General features: G+C 37.8%; 1 protein-coding gene across 8 annotated transcripts in view; it reads right to left on the bottom strand.

Annotated features, from left to right (window-relative positions):
* Positions 1–3,382: 3,382 nt before the first annotated feature.
* The window catches only part of cnksr2a (connector enhancer of kinase suppressor of Ras 2a), a 489,894-nt gene continuing 468,865 nt past the window's right edge, over positions 3,383–24,411 (bottom strand). For all 8 annotated transcript variants that reach the window (XM_069889984.1, XM_069889985.1, XM_069889987.1 and 5 more), the window contains 2 exons: positions 18,846–19,039; positions 3,383–3,652 (listed from right to left, as the gene is read on the bottom strand). In XM_069889984.1, coding sequence (XP_069746085.1) covers positions 3,431–3,652; positions 18,846–19,039 — 416 coding nt within the window. In that variant the 3' untranslated portion in view covers positions 3,383–3,430. The remainder of the gene's footprint in view (positions 3,653–18,845; positions 19,040–24,411) is intronic.

Genomic DNA, 24,411 nt, shown 5'->3' with positions numbered 1-24,411 from the left:
GATGCATTTGGAAAAAAGTGTCAGCTGATGTCTGAGTGATGAGCCAATTTGGTCAGGAGGAACTACAGAGTTAGCAAGGTCTTTAATAATATCAGGCACAGCAATGTTGGAGTTGCACAGCATCAGAAATATCACATTGAACTGTTTTGTATCATGCTTTTTTCTTAATTGTAATTAATAATAACTTGAAAGATTTAGAATGAGAGGCCCAATGTGATACCTAATATAACTCCTGGAAGTCACACTCAGCAGTGCTGCTATTCCTATCTTATTGAAGGTAAAACAAAATAAACCAATGGATAGACTGAAAAACCTTGCACCTCATCCATATGAAAACATAATGTCACATTGTCAATTAATTTATAGTAGTGACTCAATACAGCGTGGCCTTATGCAGGATTTGTTTTTTAAGCAAAGCATGTTAATATCCTAATTAGTATAATTTTAATTTATTTATACCAAAATATTTTTGCCTTAGAAAATCAAGAGCTATGAATTTTCAAATTGTAAAATTCAGAAAATCTAATATTTTAAAAGTTTTCAAGTTTTTGCCTTTAACATTTTGGTCTTACATGCTGCTAAGAAATTATCTCAAAACTGTTTAAATGCACCATTTAAAAGGCTGCCCCAAATGACAATTAGAAATTGCTATGGATATTTTGGTCATTACACATGGATCATTGTTTTACAAGGAATGATGAGAAGATTATTCTACTACTATGTACAATAAGGATACCTGACATTATTTAACTGTGCTGGAAAATGCTGCATATATATTTTCAGTTTTACAAGAAATTATTTTTAAATTCATTGCGTTTTGAGAAGGGGAATGCAGTGAAAAAGTCATAAATTCATTGAATGTGACAAATGCATAATCATGCAATCTTGAAAGGGGACATTTAATCACTCTGCTTTGAAAAGGAATGCACAATATCCATGGTATTGCAACTAAATGACCTTTATGACTTACAGACTAACACAGGGAGAGCTTTATGGGATGTGGATGCCTGTAAAATAACATCATCTTTATTTCACTACAAATACATTGCAACAAGACCATTCCTGTGCTGAAGCAGACAAGAGAGAATTTAGGCAAGTTTGTACATCTTAAGAACCCAATGTTTGTAAATGTACTTTATTGCATGAAGGTACATGTTTCTACCACCCCCTCTTCCGTCTTCCTTCAGGGAGCTACCCCTCTCCCCATCACTTCTCAGCTTTTTTCTATTCTGCCCTCCCACTCATATCCACCTCTGACCTCTTGCTTGTTGTCATGTGCTCCTCACCCTGCCCCTTCTTCCCTCCTCCCTCCACCATTTTATTCAGGTGCCTGCCTTCTTTTTTGCTCATACCTTGATGAAGGGCTCAAGCCTGAAATGTTGATGAAATAATGTTGTTTCTTATGGGCATTGAGTAACCTGTGGAGTTTCTCCAGCACTTTTGTGTATTACATTAGAATCACAGTCTGTAGACTTTCTTGTTTGTCTCTAGGTTAGATTATTCACTAAGTTTTCTATTGAGTGACACAGGGTCCCGTTCTCACTATGCCTGACATACACACTGAAATCAACCATTTATAATCTAATTGTGGTGTTTGCCATCCTCTGAATGTGCAGTACTTTCCCATATCACTACAAATAAAATGGGTGTTCAGTGAAGTGTGCAGGATTGGGGGAGGAGGAGGGGTTGGGGAAGAGATGTGTGAAGTGGTGGGACTGTAAATTACCACTGTGGTAAACCACTGTAAGTATATATTTATATGTTCAGACACACCCATTGGCTGACTGTACCTGTGACCCTCCCACAGGCTCCTGAATAAAGGTGACTGTCCCACAGCCCCCTCCCCAGTGCAGGACAGTTGAGCAGCATGGTCGTGCTTTTGTTCTATAGCAAATAAAAGCCTATTAGTTTGTTCAACTCCAGTATTTTGGAGTCATTGATGGTGCATCACTACTCTTGCTGCATTTCCCAATTTCAAAGAAGCTGAACTAATCCACTGTAAAGATTATATTGTTAGATCCATTTTAAAATGACAAGTGCCTGAAAATAGTATATTGATGCAGCAGGTGGTGCTGGAATGTAGAAGAGTAGGGAGCTGGAATGCAGAAGGTGTAGTGCAGGCAGGGAATGGGCAGTAAGCAAGAAGGACTGGGCAGAGCAGAAGCAATTGGAAGACAAATAATTGGAAATATCTGGAGAAAAGTGCAGGAAGGAAGCAGGAGAGGAGCACGAGAGCACTGGGTGGGCTGCAGGCTGGCAATGGACGACCAGACCATGTGTGGTGCATGGTGGACTGCGTGAAGGATGCTCTTCTCACTGCTACTGGCACTATGCCAAACAACTGAAAAGATTCATGTCCCATCTGCTGGTGAGCTACAGGTGCCCTGATTCTGGGAGGGCAAGAAATTGCTGACAGCCAACATTTTATGTTTGGAGGTGAGAGGATGGGGAAGCTAACCTGGAAACATCAGAAGGTTAAAGAGCAGCTTGATTTTTTTCTGAACTCCTGGATGAGCACTCTCTTTCTCCTGTCCATTTGTATATAAAAAAAAGAGAAATTTTCTGTGTCATATCTTGCTTGACTGTCAGATTTTTCCCTTTGACAATGTGGCAGGACCAACACTGACCACCCACTTGAACTGTGTCAAAGCAGTTGGTGTTTGGTGTATGCCCCAGAACCTCCAGTTTTGCCATTTTTTAGGCAGGCATTGTAGACTTGCTGTGAAACATGGCAGAATCTGAACTAGGACTGCAGTGCGTGGATTTTCAGACAACTGCTGCCTTGATCAGCCAGGTGAACAGAAATAAAATTGGCCTTATTGTGCTCTGTGATCACAATTCTGGTGGTGGCAATGTTTGGAGAAGCAGAGAAGTATCCCTCATTCTCCACCTATAAATGCTTTATGTAAGTGGGTTACAGGGGACATGAAGCCACTTATTCATCTCTTCATATTCAATTACACTTCTGTTCAGAGAATGAAATGCAGAACAAGGAGAAAATAAAAGGAAAGTTAAATTTAAATCTACAAGCCCCACTTCTACTTAGAATCTTTTTCTGCTAATTTAATCACATCATGGCATTTGAAAAGTGGATATCTATCATTCTGAGCAAGGAAGACATCTTAAAACAAAAGTGTAATTTTCATTATTGACCTCATAAAAATCACACAACAATCATGACCCCAATGGCAATATTAGAACATCCACTTACAAGGGAAACTGAATTCCCATAATCTTGCAGAGACAATAATGCCCCGTCAAACTAAAATAAATCTGTTCAAGTCCACAGAATCTAACTGAAAGCCAACAAACATCTGAATGAAACTGGAGTCTCCAAACAAACAACATCATTACTGACATCGTTATTCACCAGCATGAAATAAGCAGTTGAAAATTAGTATATTTACTACAAGGCCTGGCCAGAAACTATTCAAACATGGGTTTCAATGTATGAGTGGGTGTGCATCAAAGGGGGCGTTGGGGTAGGTGCAGCTTGTTCACTTGCCCCATTTACTGATTCTGTGGCTTCATTGTTCTGACAGATATCCATGAAAAGCTCTACATAGGTTTGTTTCCACTCTTGGAATTCTTTGGATGTCAAGCTAGGATTGTCTAGGATCTTGTCTATAATCACGACTTCTCCTTCTTTTGCCTGAAGGTAAAAAGTAGAGAGAAAAAGAGTTAAAGAAGAAAATTTGAAGAAGCGGTGATTGCAGTTTACACCAAAAATATTGAAGAAATTCAGCAAGTCACAATGTCCTTTATGTACCAATGATAAAGATACATAACCAACATTTTGGGCCTGAGCCCTGAATCAAGGTAAGAGCAAAAATCAGGCAGGTGCCTGAATAAAAATAGTGAGGGGTAGGGCAGGGTGAGAAGCGCCAGCCTGCAGGCAAGAGATCATAGGTGAATATGAGTGGGAGGGAACAGGAGAAAAACTTGAGAAGTGATAGGGGAGGGAATATCTCTCAATGGAGAAGGAAAGGGTTGGAGAGCTGGAGGAAAGGAGACAGAGATGGGGAAGAGAGGGAGACAGGGGAGTGGCCTAACAGAAACCAGAGAATTTAATGTTAATGCCATCTAGTTGGAGAGTCCTAGATGGAAAATTAGGTGATGCTCCTCCAGTTTACAGGTGGCCTCTTTTTTGGAGTGCATGAGGCCAAGGACAGACACAATGGGATGGGAATGGGGTGGGGAATTGAAATAGTTGGTCACTGGGTGATTCGCCACCATTGCTGGGGGAATTGAAATAGTTGGTCACTGGGTTTTTTAAAAATTTTTTATTTTTCACACCATAAACCACATTAACCATGATACATACTTTTTCCTTTTCAAATATATACAGTGCCATTTTCTCCCCCACCACTCCTCCCATCCCACCCTCCCTACCTCCCCATCCCCCATCCATTTAAAGTACAAAATCTAGGATACATTAAACAAGTCAAACAATGTTGTCATTCAATAAAAATAAACAAGAAATTCCACTGAGTCAATTCTTTTAATTTCCTTCTCCTTTTGTTAATTTAGGTAGTGAATGTCCCCGGTAGGTTTTCTCTATTGTGTTTCATGTAAGGCTCCCATATTTGTTCAAATATTTCAATATTATTTCTTAAACTAGATGTTATTTTTTCTAATGGAATACATTTATTCATTTCTATATACCATTGTTGTATTTTCAAATTATCTTCCGATTTCCAGGTTGACATAATACATTTTTTGCTACGGCTAGAGCTATCTTAACAAATCTTTTTTGTGCATCATCCAAATCAATTCCAAATTCTTTGTTTTTTATGTTACTTAGGAGGAAGATCTCTGGATTCTTTGGTATATTGTTTTCTGTAATTTTATTTAATATTTGGTTTAGATCTTCCCAAAATTTTTCTACTTTCTCACATGTCCAGATTGCATGAATTGTTGTTCCCATTTCTTTTTTACATCGAAAACATCTATCCGATACTGTTGGGTCCCATTTATTTAAGTTTTGAGGTGTAATGTATAGCCTGTGTATCCAGTTATATTGTATCATACGTAACCTCGTATTTATTGTATTTCTCATCGTTCCAGAACATAACTTCTCCCATGTTTCCTTTTTTATCTTTATATTTAAATCTTGTTCCCATTTTTGTTTAGTTTTACCATTTGTTTCCTCATTCTCCTTTTCTTGCAGTTTAATATACATATTTGTGATAAATCTTTTGATTATCATTGTATCTGTAATCACATATTCAAAGTTACTTCCCTCTGGTAAACTCAGACTGCTTCCTAATTTGTCCTTCAAGTAGGATCTCAATTGGTAATATGCCAGCACTGTATCTTGAGTTATATTGTATTTATCTTTCATTTGTTCAAAGGATAATAATCTATTTCCTGAAAAACAATTTTCTATTCTTTTGATCCCTTTTTTCTCCCATTCTCTAAGGGAAAGGTTATCTATTGTAAAAGGGAGTAACTGATTTTGCGTCAATATTAGTTTTGGTAATTGATAATTTGTTTTATTCCTTTCTACATGAATCTTCTTCCAAATATTGAGTAGATGATGTAATACTGGAGAACTTCTATGTTGTACCAATTTTTCATCCCATTTATATAATATGTGTTCAAGTATCTACGGCTCCTAGAACGCTTCCACCAGCGTTGTCTCCGCTCCATCCTCAACATCCATTGGAGCGCTTACACCCCTAATGTCGAAGTACTCGAGATGGCAGAGGTCGACAGCATCGAGTCCACGCTGCTGAAGATCCAGCTGCGCTGGATGGGTCACGTCTCCAGAATGGAGGACCATCGCCTTCCCAAGATCGTGTTATATGGCGAGCTCTCCACTGGCCACCGTGACAGAGGTGCACCAAAGAAAAGGTACAAGGACTGCCTAAAGAAATCTCTTGGTGCTTGCCACATTGACCACCGCCAGTGGGCTGATAACGCCTCAAACCGTGCATCTTGGCGCCTCACAGTTTGGCGGGCAGCAACCTCCTTTGAAGAAGACTGCAGAGCCCACCTCACTGACAAAAGGCAAAGGAGGAAAAACCCAACACCCAACCCCAACCAACCAATTTTCCCTTGCAACCGCTGCAATCGTGAATGCCTGTCCCGCATCGGACTTGTCAGCCACAAACGAGCCTGCAGCTGACGTGGACTTTTTACCCCCTCCATAAATCTTCGTCCGCGAAGCCAAGCCAAAGAGATCTTTTCCCCTATTTTATCTAATTCTATTCTAGTCCAATCTGGCTTTTCCCTTGTTTGATAAAAATCTGATAGGTATCTTAATTGTGCGGCTCTATAATAATTTTTAAAGTTTGGCAGTTGTAAGCCTCCTTGTTTATACCATTCTGTTAATTTATCTAGTGCTATCCTCGGTTTCCCCCCTTTCCATAAAAAATTCCTTATTATTTTCTTTAACTCCTTGAAGAATTTCTCCATCAAGTGTATTGGCAATGCCTGAAATAGGTATAATATCCTTGGGAAAATGTTCATTTTAATACAGTTTATCCTTCCTATTAGTGTTAGTGGTAAATCTTTCCAATGCTCTAAATCGTGCTGTAATTTTTTCATTAGTGGATAATAATTGAGTTTATATAGTTGGCCGAGATTTTTATTTATTTGTACACCTAGGTATCTTATTGCTTGCATTTGCCATCTGAATGGTGATTCCTTCTTAAATTTTGAGAAATCCGCATTATTCATAGGCATTGCTTCACTTTTATTTACGTTAATCTTGTAACCCGACACTTCTCCATATTCCTTCAATTTCTTATATAATTCTTTTATTGATAGTTCTGGTTCTGTTAAGTATACTATAACATCATCCGCAAATAAACTGATTTTATATTCCTTGTCTTTTATTTTTATCCCTTTTATATTATTTTCTGTTCTTATCAATTCTGCTAGTGGTTCTATAGCTAACGCGAACAATAAGGGTGATAGTGGGCGTCCCTGCCGTGTTGACCTGCTTAAGTTAAATTGCTTTGATATATATCCATTTACTGTCACTTTCGCCAATGGTCCCTTTTATAATGCTTTAATCCAATTAATATACTTCTCTGGTAAACTGAATTTTTGCAATACCTTGAATAAATAATTCCATTCTACTCTGTCAAAGGCCTTCTCTGTGTCTAAAGCAACTGCTACTGTTGGCGCTTTACTCCCTTCTACTGCATGAATTAAGTTAATAAATTTACAAATATTGTCTGTTGTGCGTCTTTTTTTAATAAATCCATTTTGGTCTAGATTTCCCATTTTCGGTACATACTCTGCTAATCTGTTTGCTAATAGTTTAGCTATTATGTTATAATCTGTGTTAAGTAATGATATTGGTCTATATGACGGTGGTGCAAGTGGATCTTTCCCTTGCTTTAGTATTACTGTAATTATTGCTGTTTTACATGAATCTGGTAAAGCTTTGTGTTTTATCAATCTGGTTGATTACTTCCAGGAGGGGAGGAATTAATAAATCTTTAAATGTTTTGTAGAATTCTATTGGGAATCCATCCTCTCCTGGTGTTTTATTATTTGGTAATTTTTTTATTATCTCTTGTATTTCTACTATTTCAAATGGTTCTGTTAATTTATTTTGTTCCTCTATTTGTAGTTTTGGTAGTTCAATTTTAGTTAGAAATTCATCTATTTTCCCTTCTTTCCCTTCGTTTTCAGTTTGGTATAATTGTTCATAGAATTCTCTAAAGTTTTCCTTGATCTCCTTTGGATTATATGTGATTTGTTTGTCTTTTTTCCTTGATGCCAATACCATTTTCTTAGCTTGTTCTGTCTTAAGCTGCCATGCTAGAATTTTGTGCGTTTTTTACCCTAGTTCATAATATTTCTGTTTTGTCTTCATTATATTCTTCTCCACCTTATATGTTTGTAGTGTTTCATATTTTATTTTTTTATCTGCCAATTCTCTTCTTTTAGTTGTATCTTCCTTCATTGCTAATCCTTTTTCTATATTTACTATTTCCCTTTCCAACTGCTCTGTTTCCTGATTATAGTCCTTCTTCATCTTGGTTACATAACTTATTATTTGCCCTCTAATGAACGCTTTCATTGCATCCCATAGTATAAACTTATCTTTCACTGATTCCATATTTATTTCAAAATACATTTTAATTTGTCTTTCAATTAATTCTCTAAAATCCTGCCTTTTGAGTAACATGGAGTTTAATCTCCATCTATACATTCTTGCAGGGATGTCCTCTAACTTTATTGTCAATATTAAGGGTGAATGGTCCGATAATATTCTAGCTTTATATTCTGTTTTTCTTACTCTATTTTGCATACGAGCTGATAACAAAAATAGATCTATTCTTGAGTATGTTTTATGTCTAGCCGAGTAATATGAATATTCCTTTTCATTTGGGTGTTGTTTCCTCCATATATCCAAAAGTTGCATTTCTTCTATCGATTTAATTATAAATTTGGTTACTTTGTTCTTTCTGTTAATTTTTTTCCCAGTTTTGTCCATATTTGAATCCAAATTCAGGTTGAAATCCCCTCCTATTAATATGTTCCCTTGCGTATTTGCTACCTTCAAAAAGATATCTTGCATAAACTTTTGATCTTCTTCGTTAGGTGAATATACATTGAGTAGATTCCAAAACTCCGAATATACCTGACATTTTATCATTACATATCTCCCTGCTGGATCTATTATTTCCTCTTCTATTTTAATTCGCATATTTTTACTAATTGATATAGCTACTCCTCTTGCTTTTGAATTATATGACGCTGCTGTTACATGTCCTACCCAATCTCTCTTTAACTTCTTGTGCTCCAATTCAGTTAAATGTGTTTCTTGCACAAATGCTATATCAATTTTTTCTTTTTTCAGTAAATTTAGCAATTTCTTCCTTTTAATTTGGTTATGTATTCCGTTAATATTTAAAATCATATAGTTCAGCATAGCCATTTTATACTTTGTTTATCTTCCCTTTCCGTTTCTCCATCATCACCTTTCCTTCTTATCCATTTCTGCTTTCTTGTTTTGAACACTTTATAAGACAACATTTCTAAAACATCAAACATTTTCCTTATTCTCCTATTTAAAACTTCTTTAACCCCATTCTCCCCTCCCCCTCCTGAGTTGTCCTTTATCCCTTGTCGGACAACCACATCTCCCCTCTCCATTTGGATTTGCGAATTCAGTCGCAAACGTCAGCTGATTTTGCAGTGACCGTAACTCCTCCCCACCCAGCCCCCCCAGAAAAGATTTCAATTTTCATATGTAACAAAGGTTACTCTTTTAATTCCCTCCTTATTCCCTCTATTCCATTTCCCTCCCTTATTAATTATTGTCTATACTCTATATATTTTCCTCTAAATATGGATACATTCATGTATGCACACTATATATATATATATATATATATATATACACATATACCCCTTTACACACATACATATAGATCGTGGTCATTTTTACTCTTATTACATGTCTTCATCTCTCTGCTTGTTTTGTAGTTGTTCTGCAAATTTCCTTGCTTCCTCTGGATCCGAGAATAGTCTGTTTTGTTGCCCTGGAATAATTATTTTAAGTACCGCTGGGTACCTTAACATAAACTTATATCCTTCGTTTTCACTGTATTGAACTCCTTCCTCTTCTTCAGGAGTTCAAAACTTATGTCTGGATAGAAAAAAAATTTTTGACCTTTATATTCCAGTGGCTTTTTGTCCTCTCTTACTTTCTTCATTGCTTTCTCCAATATATTTTCTCTTGTCGTATATCTTAAGAATTTTACTAAAATGGATCTTGGTTTTTGCTGCGGTTGTGGTTTCGGGGCTAAAGTTCTATGTGCCCTCTCTATTTCCATTTCTTCCTGTAATTCTGGTCTTCCCAGGACCCTGGGGATCCAATCTTTTATAAATTCTCTCATATTCTTGCCTTCTTCATCTTCCTTAAGGCCCACTATCTTTATATTATTTCTTCTATTATAGTTTTCTATTACATCTATCTTCTGAGCTAACAGCTCCTGTGCCTCTTTAGCTTTTTTATTAGATTCTTCTAATTTCTCTTTTAAGTCTTCTACTTCCATATCTACAAATGTTTCTCGTTTTTCCATATTTTCCACTCTTTTTGCCAATTCTGATATGGCCACTTCCATTTTATTCATTTTTTCTTCTGCATTCTTAATTCTTCTTTTTATCAAATCAAATTCTTGTAATTGCCATTCTTTCACTGATTCCATATATTCTTTAAAAAAAGATACATCCATTGTCTTGCTTTTCTCTTCTTCTTCCACTTCTTTCTGTTCTTCTTCTTCTTCCTCTGGATTGACCATCTGTTGTTTCCTTGTTTTCTTTTTACCCTCTTCTTTCTTGTTTTCATTGTTGTCTGTGTTCTGCACCTGCTGCTGTGCTGCAGGTGTCTCTCTCAGCTGTGGAGATCGAGTCCGCAGCTGTTCCCCCCTCCCGTCAGTGTGTCTTTTTTCATGCGCATCGCGCATGCGCGGTAGCGCACTTTTACTCGGCTCTGCGAGCCATTTTTGTAGTCCCGAGCCCGGGACTTGCACTGACCTGTGGGAGCGGGCTTCTCTCTCCGCGGCGGGCCTCTTCGGACAGGTAAGGCCTTCACCTTCTTCTTCCGACGTCTTTCCTTCTTCTTTTCTTCCCGTTGTTTTTGGTTTTTCTTTCTTCGCTGCCATTTTCTCTACACTTTTACTTTCACTTTGTTTTGGTTTTTAAGTTTATGCCTTTGCTTTTTCTCTATCTTTTTTTAACTTTTCTGGTGAGGGCTGGAGTTCCCCTACCGGCCACTACTCCATCACGTGACTCCTAAATAGTTGGTCACTGGGTGATTCGCCACCATTGCTGCAGACAGGGCTCTGGTTATGTATCATTATCTTTGTCACATAAAGAATATTGTGTGACTTGCTGAGTTTCTCCAGCATTTTTGAGAAAAAAAATGTTATGTTATTCTGGGAAAAAAAAACTGATGCAACTGTGGTCAGTATTATACTGTACTTGTATTTGCACTTGGATACTGTCATATCCATGCTAGTTATTCAAATGCTTATACAAATATCCAGAGCCAACCATGGCAGTTTGTGAATTTAAAAACAGTGAACACTACACAAAAAAGTTGTACCAGTATTTATGGCAATGAACTACCACAAATGCAAAGATCTTCCTTTTATTTATAAATGTGTTTTAGAAGAAAATGTGTCTTTTTACATGGTCAGGACCTACATGTGACTTCAGACTTGCAAAAATGCACTTGAGTTTTAACTGTCCTCTAAGTCAACCAGTTCACTGGGAGTTTTCATTGCTTATTTTGTGCACTGCTCTCAGTTGTCCAGCCTGACTACTCACAGTGATGTGCCTCATTGTAGTTTCTGACACATTGTCTCAGGCTGTGTCCTGCCATTTGGGAATGGTGCAAATCCCCACTGTCTTCTGGTGGAACCTCAACAAAGAATCACCCATAACTCAGTGTAGAGAGGATGCTTGCGAGGGATGGTCTTGGGGTGAGCAGTATGTTCTTCCAGCCTGAGATGTGGTGTCAAATATGTACTCTGGCTGGGGACTGGGAATGACTGCTCTATATTATTACAGAGTGCCTGATCTGACCACCTCTCCATCACCTCCTCTCTTTGTTTAACTATTCCCTACCCAGAGACTTCCCTATGGTAACAAAGCCAATGGTGGCCACTGTCACCATGGAGAAATCTTCAAGTTGGGCAAAGCAGGACAGGCATTCAAAAAGAGGAGTTTCCATTACATCCAACAATCAATAAGGAGGAGAACCTCAAGTCTGGGTGGTCTGCCCACATTTGAAGCAGAGGCTGCTGGTGTTCCACACTCATTGAACTGGCCAGGGAGCAGCCCCAAGCACCATGTTTCAGCTCTAAGCAGCTTTCTCTGTACCTCCAACACCAGCCCTCAAAACCTGCCTCTCAATTCCCAACATGGGGATATTCAGTGGAGCACCAGATTCCTGGCACACAAGCACTCTTTTTCTCTCTCTCCCTCTCTATGTTGTGATGAGGACATTGTGATTCTGTTTCAAGATTTAGATAGGTTGTGTATCTGAGTGAAAACCTGGCAAGTGGAGATTAATATATGGAAGTGTGTGGTCATGCTCTTCAGTTAGAGGAATCAAAAGGCAGATTATTATTTAAATGGAGGGTTTCTGCAAATGATTGAAGTTCAGAGGGATCTAACTGTTGTACAGTGTTATATTTTATATTATGTATAGATATGTTTTTGGAAGATAATTGTAGCATGTTTTTTCTAGTGTAGGTCACAAACAAATACAAACACATCAGAACAGATCTCATTCAAAATGCCAGAGCTCTGCTCAAGCCAGACAGTCCAAGGTCCGTGTGCCTTTGCAGAAACTTTAAAGAATGCCTATAAGGACTTCACAAGTAGGTGTTGATTGGACACACTGTGGAGTAATAGATTATTATTTTGGAAAGCAATAGATGAACAAACTCAGAAGATTGGGTCCGGAGCTACAGTCTATCTGAGTGTAGTTGGCTGTTTTAAGAGGGTCAGGTGGTTTTTCTCTGAGAGAGCAAGAGAGAGAGAGAGAGAGAGGGAGAGAGAGAGAATTCATTTCTACAGTTCAGCAGCAGCAGTTGGGACTGGAACAGGACAAGCTGGCAAGCTTGTGGGGGAAAACCCCATTTTGAAGATGGGTTGTGAGTTCTTAGTTCAGCCTGTTCAAAGCCCTTGTGGTCCATGCAAGAGAAGATGGCTGGCTCTATAATGTTTCACTTCAAATAAGGGACTAGATATTTAAGTAGAAATGCCCTCTCTCAGAATGTAGGGAGTCTTTGTAATTATCTGCCCCATGTATGATGGAAGCCAGATTATTAGGTAAATTTAAGATGGAGATAGATAAAAATGTGCAACATCATGGAATTGAGGGGTGTGGGGAACTGAGATGGAAGAGGGGTTGAGGCCAGCATAGATCAGTTATGATGATACTGAATGGTACAGCAGGCTTTATGGGGGTGCAGGGGGAAGTCTATTCCTGCTACTGTTTTCTACTGTTAATATAATTCAGCACCAAATTCATTAGTGATCGTGTTCCTTTAAACATATCTGCAGGAACCTTTGAAGTAATTAGCTAAACCACGGACATTTCAGGATGGTTAATAAATATAGTCTTACGAGCAGCAACCATAACTCATAAATGGATTGTGAAAAAAGAGAATTATAACTGCATTATAAAAGCAGAGACATGGAATTGCTTGAATTATCTGATGAGTAAATCTTATACTCAAGGCCTGAGAAATATATACAGCAGATTCTGTAAGTCAAACAGATTTTCATCCCCAAAGGAACGGGCTGGGGGTGAAGTAAAAACACAAAATGCTGGAGTAGCTCAGCAGGGCTGAAAGTTGTTAAAGATTCCTAAAGTAAAATCAGCAGGAGTTGGATGAAATATATATTTTTATATGCGGTTAGCATAGCAGTTAGCGCGATGCATTCATTTACAGCATCAGTAATTGGGACCAGGGCTCAAATCCCACGCTGTCTGTAAGGAGTTTGTACATTCTCCCCGTCTGGTGGGTTTTCTTTCTTTTTCAATTTTTAAATTGGATTTTATAATAAATACAATACAATGAAGAAAAGTGAACAAAATTGAAAATACAATATCATATATGTATTTATCAGATAAAACTTCCAACAGTATAAACTCGGTCCCCCTTCCACTGCACTGGATGAAGACAGAATAGAATTCAGAAATATTATTTTATTATTATATGTACATATATATAAATTTAAAAAACCTATTAAAAAAACAAACTAACAAAAAAACCACATCTGAGCAGCTTATCAAAAAAACAAAGGGTTTTCCCTGGGGGCTCTGGTTTCCTCCCACTGTTTGAAACATACTAGGGGTGTAGGTCAATTTGGTGTAAATTGGGCAGCATGGACTTGGGCTGAGATGGCCTGTTACCATGCTGTATGTCTAAAAGAATGTTAATTAGGTTATTTTTCATGTTTTAATTGGTATGGAAAAGGAGTCAGACTGTCAAATTAACAGAAAGCAATTTATTTTTAGTTAGCCATCTTCTTCTTGACTGACAGTGCAGACAAATAAATGATGAATTTATTGTTACATTTATGAATGACTTAATTGACTCAAAAACAAAGTTAACTAAATGCAAGCATCTGCAGCTTTTTGATCATCGAAGTGTGAGCCTTGTTGTTTAATTGCAGACTTTTAAAATCTACTTTGATCAATCCTGCTTTTCAGAGAAGAGATCGCAAGTCAATTGTTTAGATGAGGAAAACTAAGTGCTGAGTAATTTGTGCAGAGAAATGAGATCCACTTTGGGCATGTGACAAGAGGGATACGGGCACTAAAACCAACCTGACAGTTTAGGATCCAACATGTGTGCAAATGTTCAAAAACTCTACATTCCACATTGAGTTCAGTGCACATATCAGTTAATAATTAAGCAGATGATACAAGCACACTTTGCTATGAACACAACTTCAAATTTCTGTTCAAAGGAAGCATTTCGCTAATTGCCAGAAAAAGTTATCACTCTGGGGCAAAGAAACTACATCCAAGGATCACCAGAAATGTAACACTGTACAGAAAAGGAAAAAAATCAATGTTGTGTATTTTTAAAGGGTGAATTGCCTAAAAACAAATGACAATTACAATCCAACATATTCAATATATTTTAAAGGTTCTTAACTTGTAATCTTATACAGGACAAGAAACTAAATCAATAAAGCTACTCATGTCCATTAAAACAGTGATAATGATCAAAGATTCAAGCAATTTCGAGCATAGATTTTGAAAAAAAAAAGAAAAAATTGAAAGAAAAAAATTAGCAAATATTTTATTTTGATAGAGAGTATTAGATTTAGTAACATTACGAATTAGCCAGAGGAATTATTACAATTCTCTCCATTTTTTATTTTCTCCAAATCAAAAGTGTAGCTACAGGAACTCACATGGGCCAAACTACACCTGTCTTTTTGCGGGATATATGGGACAGTCTGTTTCAGATTTGCACACCCTCAACTTTTTTTCAGGTACAATGATGGCTGGATTGTTGCTGCTCACTGAACTCATTGAGAACTCAACAATCTCATTACCATTGTTGCAAATTTCCACCCTGCTCTGACTTTCACATGGTCTATCTTGACATGTCAGAGTCTTGGGAAAAACTGGAATAAAGTATTTCAAACTTTTTCTGTACTTTTAAAAGTTAATTTTAAGATAAATCCTTCAACTGCTTTATTTGGTACTGTTGGAGAGAGAGAGTGGCATAACTTTAATGGCATCTGACTTGCATATATCAGCCTTTATTTCTCTTATGGCTAGATGGGCAGTGTTGCTCAAATGGAGGGATATTGCTCCCCCTACTCATGCTCAATGGCTATTTAACGTTATATCATATTTAAATTTAGAAAAGATTAGATGCTCAATTTCTGATTTTAATTTAAATTTTCAAACGCTGTGGGGACCCTTTTTGAATTACTTTCAAAATCTTTGATTCGGTATTAATGCAGAGATGTTGATTAATAAGTTAATTTATTACTCTAATAAGGAATTTTTTTCCTTTCTTTGCCAAATGGCTTCGTTTTTGGTAGTGGGCTTAGATTTTATTTTTACAATAATATAAAAATATTACTATAATTTGTTTCATTGAGATTGCAGGATACCTTGGATGAAATGGTATGATCTAAGTGTATGTATTATTTTTTGACTTTTAATATATACCTTTATGTACTCTGAATTTTTCAATGGGGAATTTCAATTTCAATAAAAATATTGAAAAATAAAAATACATGGTCTATTTCGGACTCTCCCCTTCCCTCTCTAGATCATTCTGTCTCTATATCAAATAATATACAATTTACACCAGCTCCAACAAGATTCCAGAACCGGACACATTGTCCCCTTCTCTTTCAGCATTTCTTCTCCATCAACACCCCTCCCCCAACCCCAAACACATAATTGTATGGTACTTTTTTGTGGAACTGCAGGAGATGCCACACTTGTCCTTTCACCTCATTCCTTCCCCTCCCCATCCATCCAGAGACTAAACAGTCCTTTCAAATGAAAATAGTGATTCATTTGTGCTTCTTCCAATTTAATGTACTCATTCAGAGTTCACAATGTGTTCTCCACAACATTGGAGGAAAAAGAAGCAGATTGGGTGACCGCTTTGCAGAGCACCTACATTCAATCTGAAAGAGTGACTCAAACTCCTTGTGCACATTAAAACATCCCACTCCTAAAATATGGCCTCCTGAGTTGTTAAATGGGGTCCAATGTAACCTCGAAGAAGAGTATATCAACTTCTTGGCACTTTGCAATCTTCCAGGCCCAATATCAAATTCTGCTTTTTCAATCAACTCATCTTAGTCAGTATGGAACTGGCCTTTTCTCCTGTAGGTTTTCCCTCTTCATTAGCACAGCCTAATCTGATCATGTTTTCCACCTTTTTATGTTGCCTTGTTTTTCACCCTTTAATTGTCTTCACACCATAGCTTTTGGTTATTTTCTCTCTCTTTAACTATCCTCATCCTGGTCTCACACCATCAAAAGTATTCCTTTGTCTTATCCATTCCTCCCTTACCTTCTTCCCTCTCAAAATAAACCTTGTTTTCCCTGTTCTCAAGAAAAAAATCAACTCTGATTCTCTGCTGTGAAGAGCATTTCCACAATTTTCTACTTTTATTTCAGTACTTCAGCATTTCCAGTTTTTTGATATTTGAAATCTTGTAAGGACAGGAATCCCACAACTGTGCCAACTGTTTTGCAGTTCCCATATTTCCAGCAGACTCCATATTTTCCACACTCTGGTCATTGGATCACATGTACATTGTTTATCATGATTTTGGCTGGATATCCTGAAGGGCGGCATGGTTGGCATAGGAGTTAGGGCAACGCCTTTATTACGCCAGTGATTGGGACTGGGGTTTGAATCCTGTGCTGTCTGTAAGGAGTTTGTATGTCCTCTTCATGTCTGTGTGGGATTTTCCTGGGGCTCCGGTTTCCTTCCACTGTTTGAAACATACCAGGGTTTTAGGTTAATTGGGTGCAAATTGGGCGGCATGGACTTGTGGGCCGAAATAGCCTGTTACCATGGTGTATGTCTAAATTTTAAAAAATTAAATTCAAAAAACCATGCTGGAAGATTAGTTTCTTTAAACCCAATGTCCTTCTTCTTTGATTAAAAGGCAGTGCACCACTGGTGTGCTGGCTTCTGGTTTCAAAGAATCTAGCTGAGCTTATACCTTCTCCAACCCAAAGTGCATTTCCAACATGAACCATTTCTGTCAGCCAATAAGACAGGAACAAATAACAATGTCATTCAGTCAGCTCTGCAGTGCAGCCAATCATGAGTCGATGACCCTCATTTCTACAACTAGAACTCTGATAGCCCTGTGCTTACTCACACTGGCAAATGTGGCTTTATTTTCTGAGATCCTCAGGTCTAGGTCCTTCTCTTAAATTTTTGTTTTAAATACTCCCTAAAACCCTGAGCTCTGAGCATATTTTGGCTTATAATTCTTTGTATGGATCATTATGGAATTTTATTTGATAATGTCGGGCGAGGCACTTTAGGCTGTTACTATGTCAAGGTTACAGCTGTTCTTGTTGATTTTGCTGTAGAACTTGACTATATTTTACCCACACTATGGAGCATATTTGACATTATCTACTGCTCTTTCAGATTTCCAGTATTTCAGCATTCTCCAATAAGTCAAGCACAAAAACTATTCTGCTTTTGTAGCTATACATGTCTATGAAACACACTTGGCAGTTGCATTTTAATGTGGGGATAAAGGTGAATTTATTCATTTTGGTGCCTAAATGATGGAAAGATGGATAGCATTAACTTTGCTATCATCGTACACAAGTTACTGCAGCAAAAGTTTTGGTATCTTGAAAGTGATAAGCCATTGAAGATTTCAGCACAGTTGCCTGTGAACCTGGGAGGGAATACGTTCTTCTCCCTAATCTATGAAGATAATTGCCTCATTCTTTGAGCAAATTCACTGTATCACAGAAGATTCTTCCTTTCCCACCTTAAAATATTTACTATTATACTGAGTACACCAAAACCATAAATTTTACTGCAATATGAAACAACTAAACATCCCAAGCCATTTCATGATTTGGGATTGAACTCAAAAGGAGCATCAGCAAATAATGGCAGATTATAACAGGTTCGTTGGTTGTGAATATCTTTGACTCATTGTCAATTTTATGTAGAATAGTGTTAATTGCAAAATCTCTTGCAGGGCCACTGAAAAATGCCTAGGTATTATCACTTAAGGAAGGTGACCTTTTCTTCTCAATAATGTGGTCAGAAGTAAGTTTTAAGGCAAGGATGTGAGTCATCATGTATTAGGATCACCAGAGATGACTGTGGGAGAAGGTGCACCTGTGTTGCATTTGGCAAAGCAGAAGTTAATGAAGCTACATGAGGATAATACCACAGACATGAACCATTGTGATGAAACAGTGGAAGACTGTATCGAATATGACAGAGTTCGAGGGAATGCAGAGGGACAATGCTTTGCATTCGCAATCACATCGAATGTTGTTGATAACTCTAATTGCTGTGTGGAACAGATACCAGACCAAAAGAGCTGGAAGAGGTAATGCCACATTAGGGTGTCAATAACATATTCCAGATTGTTAGAAAAGGACCGACTGAAAAATGTTTTGTCAAGTTGAACCAGTTAATTCTAACTAGTTTAAAATAGCCCAACACTTAAAGAAAAAATAAACTATTACTGTAAATGCAGTGGTTGGGAACAAGAATAAATGGCTGTGATTTATACTACAATTAAAATTAAATGAGGGAAGGGTCTGCAAATTTAACAATCATAATTTCTACCAAAAAAAGGGAATATCCTACCTTAATTGTGCTCTTTAGAATTCTAAGCTTGTGCAATTTTTCATTTGTGACTGGATTGTCACATCTCTTTTGGAAAGACCTCTTGAACTCCTGTTTGGTGGAAAGACGATGCTCTCCTAAAGGAGACACACTGGCGTTCTCCAGTGCCTTGTACAAATCCTGCAAAGAGTCCCCTGTTTCCTCTGGCGCAGGTTCTGGCAAAGAATTAATTTGGATGAGTCTAGGATTAGTGAAAGACTAAGAACAGCATTCTCACTTGAGAAAGTGTCTGACATAATCCTCGTTGAAACAGAGAGAGACTGAAAGCCGAGTTATCTTACAAACTCTAATTAAACTAAAATCTCTTGGCCTGTTGATTCTGCATACCAATGTTTACTAGCTTAAAATAAAAGAAAATGCAATCTGAAATAAAACAGAAAGTGTTGAAAACTCTTTTTCTACCTTTACAGATGTTGTCCATCCAGATGAGATTTTCCAGCACTTTCTGTTTTTATTAACTAAAAGCAGAACAGATACACTCATTTATTTTGTTCGCATCATGAAATTGGACCAAGATTCAAAACCAACAAGTTGAGTCTCAAATTCAGGAAAAGAAACTCCTCTCCAAAAACAAGGAACTAACTTTCTTATAACAACATAGACCATTCAGTTTATGAATCTGTTTCAACTCCTAGGCAGGAATCCCATGAGTATCATTCCACTTCTCCTTATACCCCCTTGTACCCTTTCAACTCATTCTCACATATGCCCAGTAACTCCTCTTTGACTTTTTCTGGTATTACTATACTGGGGAAGGGGGGGTGGGGTTGTAATTTACAGCAGCTAATTTAATTACCAACACATCTTTGAAATATTTAAAGTATATGGAGGAAACCCACATGATGACATGGACAGTGATCAAACTCTATGCAGCAACTCCTGAAGACAGAATCAAACCTATGATTCACAGCTGCCCAGAGCAGTATTAAATTCAGTGAAGTGGCCACCTCCCAATTTTTTTTTTAAACTAAAAATTATTCAATAGATTAATTGAAAACATTATTTTCAGTTATCTTCAGTTAGCAGCAAATCTTTCTAACTTGGCTGATTAATCGAATCAATGGTCACTTGTCTATCACTTTTCAGTGTATTCTGATAAGTTTGTTGGTAAACTATGCAATTCATATAACCATATAACAATTTCAGCACAGAAACAGGCCAGTTCGGCCTTCTAGCCCATGCCAAACACCTTCTTCCACCTAGTCCCATTGACCTGCATCTGGCTCATAACCCTCCACATCTCTCTCATCCTGAGAACTTCAAACCTGAGATATAATCTTGGGCACATCTATCCTGTTCTCAGTGAGAAAAGAACACTGGAGAAGGGCAGTCAACCTCCCCCCTGCCCCCAACAAAACTGCTGCTGCAATGAAGCTATACTTACACAAATAAATCACTTAGGTCAAGTAAGGGATGATGTGAATATCTTAAAAGTAATGGCAACTGTAATATCAGCCAATCAGTCTATTTAAGTAAAAGATATTAGAATCCTTCACTAGTTATATATTAAGCTGAAAGACCACGGAGGAATTTTAAAAGCTAAAAATGATCTGAGAAAGATCAAAAACAGTACAAATGATTTACAAAAGAAAATAGTGGACAAGGAAAGGGGCAGGGAAAATAATGTAAATTTGAATCCCAAGATAACAGATGCAGGAAAAGAATGATGGAGGAAAGTATAATTGTGATATATGATGTCTTCAGCATCTTTTCGTATTCAAGTGTCTTCAGACAAGATCTGAGTGTCTGCTTGATGAACCTTTTTTAATAAACTGCAGAATGGGACCACCAGCCATTCTCTTTCAGTACGTCTGTCTGCAGCTGAAGACTGACAGGCTTCATGTGCTATAGAAGTGGATTTTTCATGACTCTTCAGCTACCATTCTGGATATTCAAGGAGTATGATCAATCACCACTAAAGCAAGAAAAGCCATGCTATTTCTGTTAGATTTATCACAGGGAGAAAAATAAGCAATGCAACTCACTTCAAGCAATTATCCTCTGAGAAAGTATGTGTCCTCTTTCAAACAACATCAGAATATTAATGTCTCACAATGGCATATCAAAACATAAAACCTTTTAAAATTTGACTTAATAACAAGCAATTGCATTTATACAGTGCTCTGAATATCAAAAAAAACAAAATCCATGGCACTTCAGAGACACAAAAATAGGTGACTGCCAAAGGAAAGATTATGGAGGATGACTAAAAGTATAAGTAAAATTAGGAATACAGGAAAACCCCTGTTATCTGGAATTCATGCAACTGGCAGCCTCAGGCAACCAGCAAAAATGGTGGAAAAATAAACAGGTGAAAAAAAACGGAAGTTTAAAATTGGTGCACCTCGCCATTAGTTTGCCAATCACGCAACTTGCAGTCTCAAGCAACTGGAAAATCCATGTATCCGGCATCTACCAATTTCCATAGGTGCTGCATACCAGAGTTTTTGCTGTACTTAAAAGAGGTAAAAATAATTTATGGGGTCCAAGGAGGAGCCTCAGCAATAATTGCAGGGCTAGCTAATGATCTGGTGGCAGGAAGAAGAGATGCACAAGAGTTATTGGAAGGCACGGATTTAGGTCGTGGGGTTAATTATAGAGACAGAAGGAGTGTAGCCATATAAAAATTACAAATAAGGGTGATAATTTTGAATTGGACACACTGGAGACAGTTAGCAGAGATAGCACCCTGGAACTGTCATGGTATAAAGTAGAGGAAAGGTTTGGATCAGCTAATCAGAGGCGAACAACTGGGATGTCATGAAAGTGAAGCAGAAATGCTGCATAAATGGTGGTCTTTGTGAAAGCAGCAGTTAGGAGAATCAGGTTCATGCCAAAATTCAGGATTCTTTGAGAATTGGCAAACTTTGGTACCATTGGGACTCCATGCTGAATCTACTTTCGAAAGCTGCAAATATGAATGATTAGCACCCATTAAGAACCATTCTCATTCAGTGACTAATGACAAATTACATGCAACTTGTACGGTTAATGCCAATTCCTGCAAGGTCATGTCGTGCTAATGAGTTGTAAATTTAGGATACTTACACACACATCAGTTATCTATCATCCCAGGCATGTACTGATCCTGAGTAGGATTAAACATCTCTCAGTGATTACATGACAACTGTGGTGAGCAGCTTGATGTATTCTGTCAAAGTGGAAAATAACCCCAGAGCTCAGTAACTACATCAGCACATGATCAACAGAAGTCTTTGCCCATTAGGAAAAGCAAAAACTTGTTTCAAGATAACTTCCAATTTATTTTAAATTCAGAAATATAGGATGGTAACAGCCTCTTCTGGCCCAGAGTTGATCTGAAAATCTAATATTTGCAATATCTATGGATGAATTTATGTGATTAAATTCAATGTTAAAACTCCTCATTGATAACTAGTTCAAAATTATATTGATTATCATGTCCTGCTGGACAAATGATATGTGACATTAGGAATGAACCTGGTGGAGCATTTAGGTTGGCTTGCAACATATACAAATCTTCTGGCCTATCTATTATAATGTTTAAAGGTAGTTGTTATTTGTGACTCTTGATTATGGAAAACCATCAAAGTTGGTTTGACAAGAATTCATTTTAAAGTACCTATTCCCAGTAGATTACAACACTGCCTCTACATTGTTGATCTTGTGATTATTGAATCTGGAATTGTTTTTATGGTGAAATTAATAGCCTGAAAATGCAAGATTAATCCATGTCTGTTGACTGTAATATAGGGTCGTGTCAACTTTGTGTTGCCTTATTTAATAATGACTGGCACTGAGCCCAAGCTAACCTTGGCTGGATGAATCTGTCACATACCAAAACTGAGACTGGGTCGCTCCTTTTAAAGATGCGCTATTTATATTTAGCCTTTGGCTTTTAATGGGATACTGCATTGTTGCTGGAGCAATTGCCAATGGTTATGCAGGAAGTGAATTTGATCAGGGAGATGTTGGATAATGAAGCAAAATGGATCCAAAGGGTACTCTTGGAGCTATCGTGGAGGAAGAAGAGCAGTGTCCTGGACAGGGTAGTGGCTGGGAAATTCTGACACATGAACAAAAGGCAGCAGAAAGACATGACCATGGGGATCCAAGTCAGGAATCAAGCACTAGACAAGGATGCCTTGCTGTAGGATTTCTAAGGACCTCACGTGAGTTAGCGAGATTGTGACTGCATGAAAGCCACCTCTTGCCACTGCACCCTTTGCCTCTAACACAGCTCCATGCACCAGGTAGCCATCACTAGTCTCCCAACAATTTCCATCATTCCTAACATTCAAAATCCTCATGGCAATTTTTCAAGTACTGCACCATGACTATCCACCGTCCCACATTTAACAGCTGTTCTGTACAACTGCCACAGTCATGTCACTCAAAACTACTGCATGACAGACAGAATGAGGTCAGGCATAACTGGGCACTGTGGGAGGGAGATGGAAGGGCAGGCATGTCATGATGGCCCCTGTTGAAAGAAATGTTCTTTGTCATTATGGACCATGAGACTATGGCCAGAAGTTGAACATTAACCCAGAGGACATAGCCATCAAAGATTATTGTGTTTATTACACTTAATTTTCCTCCCCGTGTTCCACCTCCTCATCCAGCAATACCTTCTTTTTACAAGCTGCAGATAATACACAGACCTCTTCCTTCCTCTACTGCATATAAAATCAATTTGAATCTGTGCCTTTTTCCTTTCAGGTACTCAAGAAAGTCGAACCTAGCCAGGAAGCAACAAGGAAGCAATATTAGTGAATATTCACTTGGTTTGATATCCCTGGCCACCACAACAATTCTTGACAATGAGCATAATTTAGAGGAAGCAAATGTTTAGGATTAACATATGATAAAGAACAGGATAAAGTAATTGCAGCAAGAACACTGGCCAAGTACCAGGGTTCCAGAACATTTACATGTTCCATTGCAGAGGAATCTGACAATTTTGACATGACATTCTCCAAGAGAAGCTAAATACAATTTTCTGCTTGACTGGGCTCAATAAAGGGTTTTGGCCCAAAATGTAGACCATTTTTTTTTTCTTCCACTGATCTTGTTCAACCCGCTGAGTCTCTATAATACATTGTGTTCAGCTTCAAATTTCAGCATTTGCGATCTTCATTAGGATTCTCCAAGAGGAGACCTCCTTCTCCTTCAAGCTGCTTCCTCAATTTCTGGCACTACTTACACAACACATCTCCTTTCCTTGACGTTTTGACTTCAAGAGACCATGCACTCTGGAGCACCAGTTCATTCCTTCACCTTTCCATTCAGCTTCTGGAGATACAGCTTTCCTGCTGTCCAGAGGCCCAAACAATCATTTCAAGTGTAGCAGTGATTTATCTGCTAATCTTGTGTACTATTTTGTGGTTCCCTCTACATTGAGAAAACCAAACTCAGATTAGGTGAATATTCTATTACAAGAGTGGCCAAGGTTAACTATGGCTCAGTGCCAGTCATTATTAAATAAGGCAGCACAAAGTTGACACGAGCCTAAATTGCAGTCAACAGACATGGATTAATCTTGCAT

The sequence above is a fragment of the Narcine bancroftii genome, chromosome 7, assembly GCF_036971445.1.
Source record: "Narcine bancroftii isolate sNarBan1 chromosome 7, sNarBan1.hap1, whole genome shotgun sequence".
Classification (NCBI taxonomy): domain Eukaryota; kingdom Metazoa; phylum Chordata; class Chondrichthyes; order Torpediniformes; family Narcinidae; genus Narcine; species Narcine bancroftii.
This window is presented reverse-complemented; position numbering and strand designations above follow the sequence as displayed.